At 35.8% G+C, this 19833-nt stretch overlaps 1 protein-coding gene across 1 annotated transcript in view; it reads right to left on the bottom strand.

The window, feature by feature from the left end:
* Nucleotides 1-19833, bottom strand: part of LOC148943996 (uncharacterized) — a 347461-nt gene that overhangs the window by 47750 nt on the left and 279878 nt on the right. The window contains exon 2 of the mRNA XM_089101323.1: nucleotides 9319-9489. Within this exon, the coding sequence (XP_088957449.1) occupies nucleotides 9319-9430 (112 nt within the window). The 5' untranslated portion in view covers nucleotides 9431-9489. The remainder of the gene's footprint in view (nucleotides 1-9318; nucleotides 9490-19833) is intronic.

Here is a 19833-nt window from a genome sequence, read left to right as displayed (position 1 = left end):
ATATAGAGAAGGGGGCAGCCTCTTATCAATATACACAAAAATTCCACTTCGTTTTAAGTTCTAATGTTTTTTCTCACTCTTGGTAGAAAAAAATTAGTTTATTCAATTTCTGATAGTTTCTAAAAATAATGCAGCTCCTCCCCTCCAGGAATTTTCCCCCATGGGAAGCTCCTCCCGTGTAAAATTCCCCCGAAAAAGTGAATATTTGCTTTAAATTCTCCCCAAATTTTTTCTCTTCGCAGCTCTACCTAGAAATTTTTTTTAAAATACTGCATACTCAGTCGTTGGGTGAGATGGTACTGACTTACAAAAAAACAATATATAAAAGCTGTCCCCTTTTAATGTAACACCCCGGCTGTATGCAATCACCACCAGGAGAAATAATGAAAAATGAGAAAATTCAGAACAATTTTGCTTGGGGCACAGATTCCATCTCCCCTACAAAAGTAATTCAAAAAATATTATTAGGTTGGATTCAAAATTTTGAGAAACATTACCAGGCTTAGCAGGAACACAATTTTTTGTAGGAAATAATAGTAGCCTATTCATTCGCTAAAAAATCGTGTTCCTTATCAGCTTTCTTGAGACTTTCTGAACCAGATTATTCAACCAAATAAATTTCCTCCAAAGTTAATGCGGCCACATTTTTCATAAAAACCCTATATACCCCGGGGCCTAACTTACCCCCCTTTCTCTGACCTCGGGGCTCTTGGGGTTTCATCAACCCTGAAGGAATTGCTATATAATCTTTAGACTATTTTGACCACAATGACTATCTCACATTTTTGAACAGATACATTTGGGTAAAAGAATGCGTTGAGGGGGGAGGGGGGTGCCCTCGGGTCATTTTTTTTCGCTTAAAATGGAGAAATAGAACTTTCAGGTTCCAATCAAATTATCCCCTACCAAAGTTTATATGACCATCCCATTCCAAAAAACTTCATGTGCCCCTGGGGAATAGCTTACAACCCTTGACCACGGGTTTTACAGGGCGGTGTCAACCACTGAGACATTGCTATATGATACATTAATTATTTTTAACAAAATGGCTATCTCAAAATTTTGATCGAATTCATTTGGAAAAAAGGGCGTGGGAAGGCTAGTTGCCCTCCGATCACTTATGACTCTTAAAATGGAACTAGAACTTCTAATTTTTAAATAAATGAGCCCCCTCCAAAGATTATACGACCATACCTCCCGTAAAACCCTGTAAGCCCACAGAGCATAGATTACAACACTTGCCCTGGGCTCTAGGGGGTTGTGTCGACCATGAAGATTTGTTATCTAATATTTGGACTATTTTGGGGAAAAATGGCTATCTCAACGTTTTAGTCTGAAACATTTGGAGAGAAGAGAGGGTGGGAGGGAGGGGTGCTAGTTGCCCTCCAATCACTTTTTCATTCTTAGAAAGAATCCTAGAACTTTCAATTTCCAATGTCGAAGCCCCCTCCGAAATTTATGCGACCATCCCTTCCACTGCTCTACTGCATACCCCTGCCATTTACCTCTGCCCAAGCCATTTAAATCTTTGCCTCTCAATTACTTGGACTATCTGACTTGACTTTTGTCTGTCTACAATTATCCATGTATTGATGCAACCTATACAAGCTACTGCAAAATACTTGATAACTTCAATTCAAGAGGGGCAAGACCTTATATGCCCCGGGTACAATTTTCAACATGTGCCACCGGGCGTTGAGCAAAATGGCTGTAAAATGAGACGTGGGATGCGGGCTAGTTGCCTTCCAATCTTTTTGGTCAGTTAAAAAGGGCACTAGAACTTTTATTTGATGTTCAAATGAGCCCTCTCTCGATGTTCTAGAGCCATTGGTCCGATAAAATTATCCATGTAAAAAAAACGGCATCTGTGATCTTTCTTCTGGTAAAAAAATAATAATACAGAAATTCTATATTTTTGTAGATAGGAGCTGCAAACCTTAACAGCTGGGTTCTGTGATACGCTGAATCTGATAGTGTAATTTTCATGAAACTTCTTTGACTTTTAGGGGGTGTTTCTATCCTTTTACAAAAATTAGGCAAATTTTCTCAGGTATGTAGCCTTTTATGGGAAACACAAGGATTAATGAATCTTAGATATATATCTGGAATCAAAATAATAATCCAAATCTTTTGATATATTTATTAACATCAAAATTCTGTTTTTTAGGATTTTAGTTACTATTGAGCTGTGTTGCTCTTGCGTTTGCACAATAAGAAAACTAAGGCTCTATTTTGGGGGTAGTGACTATTCGGGGGATAATTTTCTACGGTCAGAGAATTTTTAGAGTGAACTTTTCAGAGGGATTTAAAATTGCAGGGGGAATAACAAACAGGAAATTTTACAGCGAGTGGAAAGGGCTAGGTTCAGTGCAATCTGCATATTGTCTACGCATAGTAGGTATTGTCTACAATATACCTACGTAGAGCAGGTATATGGTTGTCTTCTGCAGGTCTTAATCCGTTGTTCCCACAAAGTTTATTTTTTATTTATTTATGAAATTGCATTTTTTTTCTTCTTTTTTTTCAATTTATACGTAGTTAGCGAGTAAAATATTGAGTCCTGCCACAAACAAATCTGTATAGATTATAACGTGGTAGGTCTGTTTGACATGATTTTATTTCTGTATATTGGTCTTTAATAAATGAATTTCTCTCTCTCTGTTAAGTAGGCTGTTTTTTAATGGAATATATGAATTTAATTTTTCAATTGGAAACTTTCTGTGGAAAGTCTTTAAGAAACAATTCTTTCAAGCGGGCAATTATCAGAGAATAATTTGAAAAATCATCAGAAATTAAGTAAAAAAAAACAAAATTTTTTTTCTACATGTAAGGAGGCTAAAGCAAGTTTTCTAGGTGGAGTTGTTCACAGAACAATTTTGGGGAAAATTTAAAGCGAATATGCAATATTCCGGGGGAATTTTACATGGAAGGGACTTCACATGGAGGGATCTCTCATGGGGGAAAATGAGAGAAGAGACTGTCCCCTTTTTTATATGTTGCTTTGAATCTGAACCTACAACATAATGAAAATTTGAAATGGTTCCTCTTAGAAATATTGTTGTACTTGTGAAAACCTTTCAGGATCTTCTTATAGCATGGATTGATATTTAAGTGTTTGATTTTGCTGTACTAATGTACTACATTGAAAAATGGTAAACCTAACCTGAAACACAATGGCTGTTTGATTAGAATAGGATGGTTTCTATAAGAACTATATAACTTTATCACACAGAGCTAGGTATTTAGGAGGGGTAACCCCTGATGGGCACAGCTAAGTGCAGAGAGTTGGAGCCCCTATCTCCCCTCCAAAACATCCAAAACGTACCGAAGCCTTGGAACTTTGAGCGTATTTGGTGCCTTAATTTAGCCTATATGGCCTTGTGTGCTGGCACACTGGACAAATTTTTTAAAAGCAAATTATTTATATCCCCCCTAAAAAACTCACGACCCTAGTTTTACCCCTGTAATCCGTCACACATACTAAATAATTTTTGAACCTAGTGATCGTAGTTATCAAGAATGATTCTAAAGAGTGGGCACTCCAAAGAACAGAGGAAATCTGCTAGATACTAGAGAAACTACCTATAAATTGTTTTGGGTACCAATCTTACTGAATATATCTCAAACTGTAAGCTGTGCGATAATTTGGTTCTATTTTACTTTGTAGGGCTATAATAAGAGAAAGGTTGAAATGACTAAGACACGTTTCGCGGAGACGAAGAAAGAGATTTTCAAAGATTGTCCTTGCCACCCAACCATTTGGGCCAAGACGAAAGAAGGTTGTCACCCATAGGGGTGGGATGATGTCACAGGGAAAGACGGACAAGTAATGGGAGCTTCTTTAAGGGGGTTAAAAAGGGAGGCTTTAAATAAATTGGCTCAGAGGAAGACCATGCATAGCTGAATTGGCAAAAGATGGCCTGGTGCCACAGGGAGTTGTAAATAGTACTGGTACTAGTATTAGTTAGCAGCAAAGTTATGAACTGACATCATAATTTATTTTCTTCAAACTTTTATTTAGATCCATGAGAGAGACAAATAAATATTGAGCATTAACTTGCATATACATTAAAGAAGTTTTTCTATTAAATTTATGGATTTTTTAAAATTAGTTTACTTAAATTGAGAGATTTTTGATTAGTTAACGAAGGTTTTCTTCATGTCATTTTCCATTACGTAAATTCAATGTTATGGCGTGACTTAATTCCTCATGTTAACTTAATTTCAAACGAAGAATTGTCATTGATTTTTGTAATTTCATTAATTTCCTAATGAAATTACAGTTTTTATTGTTTAAAAAAAAGAGTTGTGACAAAGTCAAACTTTAGCGTAAAGAGCGAGGCGTTGAGGAGGGCACAGCCCCTTTCATATACGGAATAATTTCTGATCGTTTTAAGATTTAATGTCGCTCCTTACTTTCACTTTAAAAAACGTTTTTTATTTTTTTACAGGCTGCGACAGCAGGGGGGTTTGGGGGGCGGCAGCCCCCCAACTGTGCCTCCTAATCCCTGTACGTTTTAAGGTTCGACCCTGTAACTCAGCCTCTTTAACTCTTTAGAAAACGTAGTTTTTTTTCAAATAATTTCTGCACGTTTTTGTACAGTTTATTACTTAATATTGCTTGACTAACTGTTAGATGATTGTGTATTATTCTTTTCTTTCTCGACAGGGTGTTTTAAGGGTCGACCTTGTAACTCAGCCACTTTAACTCTTTAGAAAACGTAATTTTTTTCAAATAATTTAAAAAAGAAAGTGAGTTTTTTTTTAAATTTAAATTCAGTTTTTAAAAAGTTTTATCTGACGGTGAATCGAACCCGGATTGTTCGCTGGACAGCCAGGAGTTTCACCGCTGCACTAAAGAGACTTAATTGAATTTTTTTTTAGTAAGGTGAATCTTTTTGACGCAAGCAAAACTTGATATTCGGTTTTTGGAAAACAGGGATGGAGTAATCAGATTGAGCTGAAATTTCGAGGATAAGCTCCCAGGCCCCAGGAAAGCTTAACCTCTAAATTTCAACCCGATCAGACAACGTGAAAGGGGGGTTGTGGTGGGAAAAATTAACATGGGCTAATATAGGAAAACAAGGTTTTTCGTAAATGTAAATTCGGGGGATAATTTTTTCGGTCTGAAAATATCAAAAGGCCCTAACAGGTCGAATTCTGCTTCGAATGAGTCCTCATTCAACCGGTTTCGTTGCCAACTGTGGCCTGTAGGCGTGGCTAAGAAAAAAAAAAATGAATTTTAAATGGCTATATTTGGTTTTTTGAAAACAGGGAAGGAGTAATCGGATTGAGCTGAAATTTTGAGGATAAGCTCCCGGGCTCTAGGGAAGCTTAACCTCTAAATTTCAGCCCAATCGGACAACGTTAAAGGGGGGCTGTGGTGGGAGGGTCCAAACTTCCGGCCCAGTTTACCCCATGAAGATAAAGTCGGAGGAGGATGAAATTTTGCGAGTTCCTTAGTTTGAGCTTGGGCTATAAAATGCGATTACCGCCGTCTCTCTGCGACCTCTAGGACCTGAAATCGCTTAACATTGTGGTGGGTCGCCTCTTTATAGAGGCACAAGTGTGCCTCCTTGATATCAGCACGGATCCTCCTTCGGTCAATGAGATACCAAAAGCAGCAAAGAAACTGAAAAACGGAAAATCTCCGAGACTGGACCGCATATCTTCAGACATGATAAAGGTATCAATATTCCTCATGTATCTCCATTTGGTCTTTACTCTTCACTCGTATTTGGACATTGGTCAAAGTACCATCAGACAGGAACCGCAGCAAACTCATCAGGATATTCTAAAAAGAAAAAGCTACCTAGCCAGGCAACTGGCAGGGTATAAGTTTTCTGTCAATGCCTGGGAAGATCCTCTCACATACTATCCTACAGAGGATCCGAAAACAACTTGATTATCACTTCCAAGATGAACAGTATGGCTTCCGGCCAAATCGCTCATGTGGAGACTTTATATCCATGCTTAGACTTCTTAGTGAAGAAAGCAGGGAGTGGTGTTCGAAGATTTATATGATCTTTGTGGATTTCAAATTGACCTTCAACTCCGTAGATCGTGAAATCCAATGGAAGATTCTGATCCACTACCGAATCTCTGAAGAAATATTGACGATTATTACCACCATGTATGTGCATGGCGAAAGTTAAGTCAAGAAACTAGAGGGTCAAACTCGTTTCTTCCGGATTTTTCAGGAGCAAAACAGGGGTGCGTTCTATCGCCATTATGTTTTGTAATAATAGCGGAACAAAGGGACAGAAGGCATCAGATCAGGCCCCGAAGTCTAGGTCATTGATACTGATTTCACAGACGACTTAGCAGTGCTTGAATCAAGCAAAAAGCACCTTCAATAATTACTAAACAAGGTCACGGTAAAGGCAAACCATCTTGGCCTACGTGTGAATTCTGAGGAAACCAAACATGGTGACTAGTGACTCTCCTCTGTCCATTAAATGTGGCGACCAAAATGTTGAACAATTGTCCAGTTCAAATATCTGGGAAGTATCATTGAGAACACCAGCTCGATAGTGAAAGAAATGCTCACCAGAATAGGACAGGCAAATGGCACCTTCAATAAACTAAGTCAAGTATGGATATCTCAGAGATTTTCTCTGCTCCTGAAGCTACGCCTTTTCAACAGCAATATTATGCCAATACTACTCTACGCAGCAGAAACATGGCACCTGAATCAAGAACAAGAAAGAAGAGTCTTGGCTTTTGAAAACTCGCGTCTTCGTAGAATATTGAACACCCACTGGTCACAGAAGGTGACAAACCAGTTCATCCGAGAAATGACGCGACAACCTCTAATAACCGACATCATTAGAGTCAGAAGGTGGAAAACATTCGGAACGTCCTACGTATGGATAACCATAGATTCCCAAAACCCGCTTTACACTGGCAACCACCAGGAACTCGTAGCCGGGAAAGACCCAAAAACACTATGTTTGTTTTGTAATATTTGAATACAGAAAAAACTTTGTAGATAGAGCTGTAGGTAAGGATTTAAGAGAAGAACAAAAGGACTTTAGGCACGGAAGAGGATGTGTCGACCCAATTTTCACTCTTAGATTAGTAATTGAGAGGTTATTGAGTTATCGAGCCCCTTTAGTCCTCAATTTTATATATTATGAGTAGAGGTTTGCTTTAAACGATAGAAGGGCTATAGCGAAGGTCCTAGCTTTGTAGGACATACCAGATAAATCTTTGAAATGATTAGTTTTTATGTAAGACAATTAACTTTAAAAAGAAAATTCTGAAAAAGAAGTTTTTCAAAGGAAAGTAAAGGCCGTATTAAAGTTAAGATCAGCAAAAATAAAAATCTATAGTAATTCAAACTCAAAATGACCAGAAATTACTATTAAATAATAAATGACACCCAAAACGCAGAGAAATTCAATAAACAATCATAGCAAAGAAACCTACAACAGGTACTAACATAAATGAATAAATAAATCTTAAAACGACTAAAATTTAGACTGAATATGCCAATCAATCTTAAAATGAGTAAAAATCACTAAAAATCAGGGTTTGGCATACTGTCTCCTTCTCTAACTATATAAAAGCATTAAATCTTTTGGGTCATTGGCACTTTACTGAAAACTATATGTGTCTTGAACAGTCTTGGAAAGAACTAATAGACTAAAATAAAATATTTGTAATATAATTCGTATTCAGACATAGATAAATAGCCCAAATAAATACGTTGAAGTGATTAGTCTAATGTAAGAGAGTAAAAAGAGCATGGCGAAGGCTATAAGAGAGCACAGAATCAAAAAGAGAAAGTAAAACAGGTCCCAGATGAAAATTATGCTGATGATTTGACTGTTCTAGTTGAAAAATTAAGCCAAATAAACGATTGTTTTTAGGTTCTGAGAATTACGGGTGCAAAAATGAGTTTGAAAATTAATGCTAAGAAGATTAAATCACATTGAATAAAAATGGATGAGGATGAAGACTAATAGTGGGTAAGGAAAAGATGGATCAAATGGATAGCTTCACTTAATTATTTATTATCATAGGCAGAGCTATAGCACTGCCCATGATAATATAATTTGTACTTTACTGAAAAAATTCCTTGAAATGTTTTCATTTTTATAGCTTTAAGAAATAAAAATTCATATAAATATCAGCATATGTACATTAAACTGACAATGCATATTGTTTTTCATCAAATTCATTTGAATTTTTTCAGTACAGTACAAATTACATTCTGGCTTTTAGAAAGCATAGGGTTTTAGAACCCCTCTTATATTAATTTCTGCTTGTTTTGGATTTGAATCTGTTATTCATTTTAATTTCTGTCTGTTTTGAGTTTCGTTTATTTGTTGATTTGTGGTAGTTGTGTACTTGGTAGACTATTTCATTCTATTTTTGTTAATTTTTGCTTTAATGGTGTTCTTTACTTTTTTTGAATAACTTGTTTTGTGGAAAAGGTTTTTTTTTTAATTAATTATTAGTAAAGATGGTGGATGCAATAAAAATGTTAAGGTAAAATAGCCAAGGCTCAGGGTGTTTTTACGAAAACAAAAAATTCGGAAGAACAGAAAGATATGCCTGCAAGCAAGGATTAGAATATAGGAGGCTACAGTGATTAATATGGTTGAACATGGCTCTGAAATGTGGGAAATACTAAAACGGAGGAGGATTTGTTGGATTGTTTCGAGAGAAATTATCTATAGATTCTTTTGGGAACCAGTCTGACTCACCGTATTTCGATCAGCAAGCAATACGAGAAATCTGGTTCAATCCACGTTTAATTTATGAGGAAAAAGTATTTCTTTTCATTGAATTTTAAATTTCTTGTTTTCAAATTTATTCCTCAATGGAGGAGGATATAATATAGACTTGCTTGCTTAGAAAATTTCAAGGCTCTAAAATCTTCCTCTTTTTTCTAGGTAGTTTTCACCAGTCTTGTAGGTCGTTTAACAGTAGGCTACCCAGTGAGACGTCAAGATCATTTAGCGAAGGTAAAAAATCTGAATAAGTCAAATGAGCCTAAGATGTCCGAATAAGGCGAAACTGTCGAATTATTTGTACCGGACTTTTTTACCAGAATGAATCTTTTTTTGTGTTCGTCTTTTTCTTCTTATTAAGTTATTTGTGTTTTCGTATGAGAAGTTCAAGCAGAAAATTTTGGTTGATGAATAAGGAAAGTAATTCACCATTTTCCTTAATTTTGGAACCAAAATTAGTTAGGTCTAGGTCCAGAAGAGCTGCTGAAGTTACTAGGTAGTAACTTCCAAGCTTCCAAGCTTTTGAAAATACCACTCACGCTGTATAATTAGTAGTGCCCCACTTGAACGTTTTTACCTTGATCAGTAACAGATGTGGAGCAGAATTCTTGAGAGTCAGGTTCAAGCTTACATGGTATCGAAATGATGGAAAAAGTACTCATCGGGCCAAATTCAAGTTTGGGAAACATAGAAGGATCTGAACTGTCACAATGGTTCTTAATGTCACTTGGTAAAGCATCACCAACTTCTAAAAAAAAGAAATTAAAACAGATATAAAGAAATTTCGACAAAATTGTAAGAAAATTTTATGTAGAGAGATCCCCAAAACAATTATAAAACAGACTCCAACAGCACAAAAGAGTAACAAATTTTTCCTTAAAGAATAAAATTTCGATTCGGCAAACAGCGTACTATCTATATGATCTTCCAAGCCATAATAAGATGTTTAACAAAACAAAACTTATTGATAATTGTTTTGGGATATTACAATAATTTGAAAAGAAAAAAAATATGTAGAAGTTAAGTAATTTAACAGAGTTAATTAATTTAAATAAGTTAATTAGTTTTTTTTAACAAGCAACGAAAAAGTAAATTGATTAAAACAAATTTATAACAGCTTTTTTACAAAAAAAATAGGTCAGAAGCATTAATACTTTCAAAACTGAAGATCAAGGAATTGTGCATAATCAGTCTCATACCAATTTTGAATTCAGCATATCAAGATATAATATACTTTAGAAAAAGTCGACGAGTTTGTTGCGTTAGTAATGCAAAACATTAATTAGATTCATCAAACCACATAGTTTTTTTTAGTATTATCTCATTATAATCCATTGAATCTAGGTCCTCAGCTACGGAAAATTTTTCAATGATTTTAAAAATTACGCCCCCGGGGCAAAATTTTCAACGCGTTCCCCCGGGCTCTTGGGGGTTGTGTCGACCCTGGAGCTTTGTTATCTGATCTTTGAACTAACCTTAACAAAATGGCTATCTCCAAATTTTGATCAGATACACTTGGGAGAAAGAAGGCGTGGCGGGGGGGGGGGGGGGTATAAGTTAACCGTCAATAAAATTTGAATTTTAAAAAGGGGTACCACAACATATGATTTCCAATCGAATGAGCCCCCTTTAAAGTTTATAGGACCACACCTTCTACATGAAGTACCGCAGGAAAAAAAAATTATTGAAGCCTTATGACCTTTACTATAGGCAATGATATAGTGTTGGCTCTGATGACATTGTTGTGGTTCGTACTTAATCAGGAGTCAAGAGGGGTTACTTGCTATGCGCATCTATAGGACTGTTTTGATAGATTTGTCCTAAAGAACACTGCAAAGACTATAGAAGAGCCTGGAACAAAATAGAGAAAATAAAACTTGTCCAAGACATAAATTATGCTGATGATTTGACTGTCCTAGTTGAAAAAGTAAGCATAATGAATCATTCTTTTCTTTTAGGTTCTGAGAATTACGGGTGTAAAAACAAGTTTGAAAATAATTATTAAGGACAATAAGTTATATTGAAACAAAACTAGTGAAAGAGAAGAGTACTGGGTAATAAGAAGATGGATCAAAAAGATAGCTTCACTTACCTAATTATTATCATAGGCAGCGCAATAGCGCTGCCTAAGTAAAGAACGATGTAGCAATGTATTTTTTTTTCTGGACCAGGGCACTTCGTAACGAGGGAGTTGTCGTACAAACTTCGAAAAGGGCTCATTTGATTGGAAATTCGAATGGCTAGTGCCCTTTCTAATAGTAAAAAGTGATTGGAAGGCAACTAACACCCCTTCTACGCCTACCATTCCCCCAAACACATCCAATCAAAAATTTGAGATAGCCATTTTGTTCAACGTATTTTATTTCCAGATAGAAATTATATTTGTAAGGAGGATACTTAATCCCCCCCCAGAGCCCTCAGGGCACAGGTTGTAAGTTATGCCCTGGGGCATATAGGGTTTTATAGAAAGTTTTGTCATAGAAACTTCAAAAAGGGCTCATTCGGTTGCCATTTCAAAGACCTAATGCCCTTTTTAATAAAAAAGTGATTGGAGGGTAACTAACCACCCTCTGACGCCCACCTTCCCCCAAACACATCCATTCAAAATTTTAAGATAGCCATTTTATTCAACGTAGTAGAAAGTTCTGGAAACTAGATCTTTGAGGATGACAAACTCCCAAAGCCCTCAGAGCAACGATGGAAAGCTATGCCCTGGGGGAATACAAGGTTTATATAGAAAGCCTTGTCGTAGAAACTTCAAAAAGGGCTCATTCGATTGAAAATTGAAATGGCTAGTGAGACCTCAAGATCGTTATGCGAAGCTAAAAAAAAACTGAACATGCAAAGTAAACTTAAGATTCTATCCGCTAAAAAAGCCCAATCTTTGTGGGAATGGGGGAGTTAAAATTGTTTATTTATTCATGCATTTTAAAACCATTTTACGAATCCAAGAATTATTTCGGGAGGTGGTTCCAAACCTCCCAGACATGACCCTGGTTAACACTAAATAGTAATAATCTACCAAGTCTAGCATTGGCGCTCTATGTATGAAGATATTCCCAGTTTCCCTTAACCTGTAACTTCAAGTGTCCGCTGACAGAAATATTTTTGCCTTTTTTTTTTTTACTTGATCCCTAGAAAAGTATGCAAACTTGAAAGGTCCAAACTTTTGAATATACTAGTCAGACTGTACTGTGAGTAGTGTCCAACGCAAAGAGACTTTTGTATGTCTCTTGGCTCAGGGGAGCTTGGTTCTGCATTCAGTCGTTAGTAGTAGCATTCAAGTTAGAGTATTTGGAGCATTTAGTAAATTTAGGGCAAAGATGTAGAACCAAAAAACAAAGTGATGTAAATAGAACACCTTGTTCTTTAAGAGAATTTTATGTGATGAGATACTCAAAAAATTTAGAAAACAGAGGCTCCTGAGCCTCACGTGGCTCTTTGTTCTTTTCAGTGCGGCTCAAACATCTAGGATGGCGAAATAATATTTTGATAAAAAAAAAAACTCGTAAAAAAAGTTACACTTTATTTTGTTAAATTAAAATTTACTACTAATTTAGAACATATATGACTTTCTGTTAAATTTGAAAGGTTTTAAGAACAAAAGCACATATTTTGAAGGGAATTCAAGTTACCACTGTCTTCCAAACCCATTAAAAACAGAACAATTACAATTTGTTCAAATATAAACACATAACATATCGAAGATCTCAAACATGTTCCTGATTAATAAATAGCAACTGACAAGTCTTGTGACATAAATGATACAGCACAAGTTTCACTTTTTTTTAACCTAACTTCACCTCTCAAGTGTGTACCATATAATAAACAAGTACCAAAAAAGGTTAACTAAATAAGGGGATTTGGCTCTCAATTCTTTAAAAATTATTGTAATGTTCATACTTGCCTCTTTGGCTAATAAGTTTGCCGACCATTTCTCTTAACATCTTCACATGTATAATATTTAGTCGGAACAGAGAAAATATGAGACAAATAGAAAGAATTTTGAATAGATATTCTGCCAACATGCAGGATTGTAAAATTTCCTGTGCAAAGTCCACTCTCCAGAAACTTCCTTCACCAAAGAAAAATTACCTCACAGAGTAATTTTTAAATTTTGAGCAGACGACATTGGGGGGGGAGGGAATTCTAATTTCCGTTCGAATGAGCCCTCTATCAATATTCTGGGGCTATTGGGGCGATACGATAACCCCTGAAAAAAAAAAAAACACGCATCCGTGATACTTCTGGCAAAAAAAAACAACAAAATATCACATTTTTGTGATAATAGAGAACGTGTCAATAGAGAAAATGTTAGGAGAGGTCGCTTTTAGTGACTGATTTGGGTGATATTGCTATTAAAATTTGTTGTTTTTTTGGCCAATCTACCTCTATTTACTTTACCGCATGTGTTTCCATCAATCCATTTTCCTAATTAAAAACAAGCCAGTAAAATAGCAGCACTTTACATTAATTTTTTAGCAAATCAATTTTTTGTACTGAGTGGCTGAAAAATTAGGAGCACCTCACCCTTCAACATGTGACACTCCTTCGAGTGTCGAGTGTCACATTGTTGAGGGTGAGATAATCTCTACTTGATATTTTAAAATAACTTATTTTGGTTGAACCGGTTTTTATAAAGAATCGGTTCCCTGTTTTCTTTTTCCTGGTTCTACCTATCAAAATTGAGTATTATTATGAAAAAATCTATTTGGATACAAATGAAACCATATTTTTTTTTAACATTGGTAAATTTTAAATTTTATTTCTACTGTACTGAACTAAGGCTAATTTATTTTACAAGTTGAAAATGCTTTATCAAGCGACAGAGAGGTTTAGTTGAACTTCCTAAACTCTTTAATGCCTCCTAAAATTTAACATGTCTCCAGGGGAATTTTCTGGAATATCTCAGGGCAATGTAAATTGGAATCTGACTTCTAACAATACGGCTCTACATCTTTTGATGATGAATCTTAACATTTGCGGGTTCTAATGGAAGCTTAGCCTTGGGTTCAAGTTTTTAGATTAAATATGCCAGTTTATTTAGATTTTTGGGCAGATAAAACTATGGGCGATTTTTTGGTTAGATTGGAGGGGTGAATAGCACACAAAAATTCTTACATTAATATAATTTAATGTTTCTATTTGTCTCTTTGAAAAGGTAGAGGGGGGTTAGTTTATTTTGTATATGTAAATGATTATTAAATTGTGTTTGTAGCTGAAGGAGTGTCCCTGAAAAGAAATTTATTTTCACAGATTATTACTTTAAACTGGTTTTGGTTGCACTATTGACTTGACCTTGTTTTCAGAAGGCAATCAGTATGAACAAGCACTCAAAATATTAGCCATTTATGCTAATATTTTAGCCATTATTTTAACAATATATTATAGCAATATTATAGCCAATATTTTAGCAATATTAGCCATTAAAAATATTTAATATTTTTTCCCCAGAGGCAATTCATATTGTAAGGGGTCGTAGCGAAAACTTGACAGGGGGCTCATTTACTCGTATATCGGGAATACTAGAGTTGTTTTTCAGCGTCAAAAGTGATTGAAAGGCAATAAACACCCTTTCTACGCCCATCACTCCCCCACCCCCATTCCATCGAAATTGTCAGATAGCCATGTAGTTCGCAATATTTGATTTCAAGAAGAAACGTATATGTTTCAAGATGGCACTCCCCCCCAGCCAGTAGGGCACGGGTTGTAAGTTATGCCTTGGGGTCATATCAGCTTTTGATAGAAAGCTTTGTAGTAGAAACTTCAAAATAGCTTATTTAATTGGAAATTCTAAAGGCTAACGCCCTTTTTAATGGTCAAAAGTGATTGAAGGGCAGCTGACCCCCCGTTCTCCACCCCCTTTTCACCCCGCATATTCACCAACAAGGTTTAGATAGCCATTTTGCTCAACACAGTTTAAAAGTCTGGACGTTAGGTCTTTGAGGATGACCCCCCCCCCAGAGCCCTCAGGGTAAGGGTTGTAAGTTATGCTCTGGGGACATATAAGGTTTTTATATAAAGCATTGTCGTAGAAACTTCAAAAAGGCCAAATTCGATTGGAAACCCTTTTTAATAGTCGAAAGTGATTGGAAGGCAACTAAAACCCTTTCCACGCCCACCATTTCTCAAAACACATCCAATCAAAATTTTTAGATAGCCATTTTGCTCAAAGTAGTTGAAAGTTCTGAAAATTATATCTTTGAGCATCAGACCCCCTTCCCAAGGTCTTCAGAGCAATGGCTATAAGCAGTGCCCTGGGGGCATATATGGTTCTTATGGAAGGAAAGGTCGCATAAACCTCAGAGAGCTCATTGGATTGGAAATTGAAAATTCTAGTTCACTTTTTAAGCGTCAAAAGACATTGGAGGGTAGCCAGCCCCGCCCCACGCCCTTTTTTCCCAAATACATCCGATAAAAATTTTGAGATAGATATTTTGTTATAAAGAGTTCAGAGATCAGTGACCGAAAATCCGGTGTCGACTAACCCTCCACGGACCCGGAGACGGGCATTTCAAGCTTTGGCCAGGACGACTATCTTGGTTATATGGACGGAAAGGCCTTATTAATGTCCCATAGAGCTCATTTGATTGGAAATTGACCTGTAGAGCTCACTTTTTAAGAGTCAATAAATATTTTGGAAACTAGCCCCCCCCCAGACCATTTTTACTCACCACCTCTAATCGCGACTGGTCGAGAAAGCCAGTTTTTTACAAATTGTTAAAAAATTATAGACAGCATGGGATGGGTTGACATTACGCCCCACGAACAGGGGGTCTGTGGTTTAAGTTTTGTCTAGTAGACGGGTCCGATTTTTATGACAGTAATGATCTGATAAACTACAAGGAGGGCTGAGGTCATAAGACATTTAAAGTTATAGTTAACTTTTTAATTGTCAAAATATATCCGAGGGCAACTAGCCCCCCCCCCCCACACACCGTGTTTTCCCCAAGGCTATCCAATAAAAATTTTAGAATAGTCATTTCGTTAAAAATCATTCAAAGGTCAGATCAGATAAAATCTTGTGCAGACGCAACCCCCCCCCCCCATGGCCTAGCAGCAGACGGTTAAAGTAATGTTCTGGGGGCATACAGTGTTTTTAAGGAGGGGATGCTTGTATAAATTTCGGAGTGGATTCATTTTATTGGACATTGAAAGTTCTCTTTCACTTTTCAAGAAACAAAAGAGATTGGAGGGCAGCTAGCCCCCCCCCTCCACGCCCTAAATGCATCAGATAAATTTCTAGTTATAGACATTTTTTTAAAAATATTTAAAGGTTCCTATAAAAAAAACTCTGGTGTCGACACAGCCCCCCCCCCCAGGGCCCGAGGGGAGGCGGGGGAAGTTGTCCCCGGGGGGCCAAGATGGTTGTGTTGGTCGGGATGCTCGTATAAACGTCAAAGAGGGCTCAATTGATTGGAAATAGAAAGCTGTAATTCACTTTTAAGAGTGAAAAGTGATCGGAGGGCAGCTAGCCTCCCCCCATACTCCATTTATTTTTTCCCCAGATGCACTTCATATAGAAGGGGTCGGGGTCGTCGGATAAACTTCAAAGGGGGCTCATTTCAAAGGGGGCAAACTTTTTCACTTTGATATAGTTACTTTGAAACCAGGTTTTATACTTATATGAAGATTTGATTTTTTTTTTCCAAGTTTGATTTTGGAATAAGAAATTTTTAAAAACTTTAACCGTTTTTCAATAAAAGATGAACAAAAATTAATTAAAAAAAACTTTCTGAGAAAATAGTTTTTCAAAAAAAGTAAAGGCCAATTTTAAACTTAAGCACAGAATATAAAAATACCTGTTAAATTCAAACTCAAAACGACCAGAAATTTCTATTAAAGAATAAATGAAACCCAAAACGAATAGAAATTAAACAAACAATCATAGAAAAAACATACAACATGTAATAATATAAATGAATAAAAATATCTGAAAGCCAGTAATACTTAGATTGAATATAAAAATCAAGCTTCAAACGGAAATAAAATATTTTGCTATTGAAGTATACTGAAACTTAAAACGAACAGAAAGTAAATAAACAATCAATGCAAACAAACACAAAATAGATATGAATGTAAATGAATAACTAAATTTGAAAATGAGTGAAAATTAATTTAATATTCAAATCAAGTTTGAAACGAGCAAAAATTACTACAAACAAGAAATTTGGTATCCCCTCTTTCTGTCACTGTAAAAGTCTAAGACCTCCTGCGTCATAGACGCTTTACTGAAAACTATATATGGCTTAAACAGTCTTAGAAAGTATAAACAACATCAAATTGAATATTAGATAATGATATTAGTTGTTGAAAGATCCATCAGTTCAAGAATTTATTTCATTCTAATTTTATTTTAGATGCTGTAAGAACTGGAAAAGAAAATATTTGTAATATAATTCGTTTGCAGTGAAACGCCAATCACGCAGTAGACTTTTGGTTTTTAGTTACAGTTAAGGAAGGGGACAGTATCCAAGATCTTGTTTGCAGTGAAACTATATTCGTCTTGAGCAACTTATGAAAAAACTAATTAAACTAAATATTTGATGCATAATGACATTAATTGCTGAAAGATAGTCAGTTCAAACTTTTCCTATAATTTTGATGTTTATTTTCAATATTAGGTATTGAAGAAGATGTTTTTAATGAAATTGGTTTTCATTAAAGTTCCAATGATGTAGTAAGTTTTAGACTTTTAAATTGAGAGACAGAGGTGAGATCTAAACTCTTGTTTCTAGTCATCTAAGGATCGAAATCGAGGATAATTAACCCCAGAAACAGGTTTCTGTCAGTTGAGTTGTCAGTGCAGGGCAAATATAGATTTTAAAAGCATGATTCAAAAATTTGAAGTAATTATAAAAACATGGCTAATGATGAAAGTGTATGGAGATAATAGGCTGAAACTAAGATCTACGAGTAATCTGTTTTCGTACATTTGTGTCTTGCAATACAAATCAATAGGAATAAAGTCTGGGGGAGGGGGCTACAACAAACTTTACCGTATGCCTTGTTTTCTTTGCACTCTATTAGGGTGATATATCTCTTGAAAGTGGTTCATTTTTTTGGCGTTTTATGTGATATTTTTCTATTAGCCCATTTTTCCGACCGCGATTTTTTTTGGCTTCCCGAAAACACTGGGGAGGGGTGGGGTCACCTCTCCCATAACTCTAAACCCCTAAAAACATGAATGCCAAAGTTTGTTCAAGTATTACTCAATTTCATTTGACAGGACGAATTGGCTCTCTCTCCAGTAAAAAGGGGACTAATCTAACCTAATCTCCTGAACAATAAAAACCTAATAACAAATCTCCTTACATCATCTTAGGTGTTGGACATTGTGTTTCTTTTATACATTTTTAATCGAGAAAAAGTAACCGCATAGAGCCCAGTTATTGTATTGCATCGAATTATCTTGTCCATCTTGTCCATAAATTCGCATAAATAGTGAGAATGTTGCTAGAACTCAACCCATAAAAGACAATTTTTGTAACTAACTTTTGATCTTGGAGCCCAGTCTTTTTTAATCTAAGTTTCATCTTTGTTTTAAATAGGTGCACTTAGGTAGTCTTTAACAAAGAACTTAAATTTGAGTTGAAAAATTCAATTTTCTAGCTTAAATCTAATATTTTTATTCAATTCACTGGATCAGGAAGCATTAAAATACTTAGACTCACCTTCATTATTAACAGAGAGGGGGTTAAATTAATGAGAGTCACTTTCAACTTTACAGGGATCCAAAATACAGGGAAAAGCAATCACTGGAAAATCTTCTAGTTTGTGGAACAATAACGATTCAGAGATGTCAAAATGATCGAAAACACCACTTTGAAAAATGTCTCCAACTTCTAACAATAGAATAATATTTTAATAGCACGCAAGACATTTGAAAAAAAATTTATATATTTTACTAAAGAATATTTTCTTTAAAATTGAATATCATATTCAGTTAGTTGAACTCTTATACAAAGTTTAACTTGATTGAAATTTGAAACAAATCTGGTACTCATTTTAAATATGATAAAAGACCATTCATTTAGCAGACCAACAAACAGTTGGCAGAATATTATTCATGAAAAAATAAATTCTTGAAAGCAGATTTAAAGATGACTGAAGAACATTAGACATGAGTGATCCAGATAATAAGAGACTAAGTTCAGTAAAACTTTTATCATAATCATTATTGAAGCTAAACTGATACTAATTTAACTAGGAACCGTTGAGTATTTACTCTCTTTTGTTTTGCCAAATGTAATCAAAGCAACATAAGGTCGAAACTGTATTGTAACCATAAAAAATTTTCGTCGAAACCTGATACAACTTGCAATTTTTACTTTAAAATGTGAAAAATGAAATGAAGACAACTAAAACTCTCTAGGAAACCTACGCAAGCTAAGTTCATATAATCTATTTGCGTATTTTGTGTAAGTATAGTGAAAAGAGTACATTGTAACTTCTTTCTTATGTCTGCTGAAGTGTCCATCAGCACATTTTCCCCTGTATTTTCTTACCATATATTCACTTTCTTACTTTCTTTCAGAGGATACCAGACAAAAAACTGTCCAGCCTGGCACCAATGGGCTTTGTAATTACTTCCAACGACCATATTGACCTGTTGGCTGCAGCTTCCACACCAGTCTTCAGCTATTCCCTGTCAATCTCCAAGCATGCCTCTGGAAGCCTCTCCATAGTCTTCTTTGAATTTTTGTCAAAATTTCCTTTCTTTCCTCCTCAATAATGTCAAAAGGATGGAACTGCCTCACAGATGAGGACGTCTAAACATATTTTACCTTTAGGGCGACGCAAGGTTTGACTGAGAAGCTTGAGGTGACGTCTTTTGATGATAATAGTTGGAGAGCCCTTCAGACTGGCCACTGCAGCTTCTTACTTCACTATTGGAAATTCTAGACCTTTTCGGAATTTGGAGTAAGAAGCAAAGGCAGCGGAGATCGAAAACTTCGAAAGCTCTAGCCTCTTCAGCCTTGAGCAGCCATGTCTCGCAGAAGTACAGTTGTACAGCTCGCACGTTTGCTATGTAGACTCTGACTTTGGTTTTTACTGAGATCTCTTGTCTGGTCCCAAGCAACGTTTCAAA

The sequence above is a fragment of the Artemia sp. Qi Xiang Cuo genome, chromosome 15 (genome assembly GCF_049724085.1).
Source record: "Artemia sp. Qi Xiang Cuo chromosome 15, ASM4972408v1, whole genome shotgun sequence".
Lineage (NCBI taxonomy): Eukaryota > Metazoa > Arthropoda > Branchiopoda > Anostraca > Artemiidae > Artemia > Artemia sp. Qi Xiang Cuo.
The sequence above is the reverse complement of the archived record's forward strand: the minus strand, read 5'-3'. Positions and strand labels throughout refer to the sequence as shown.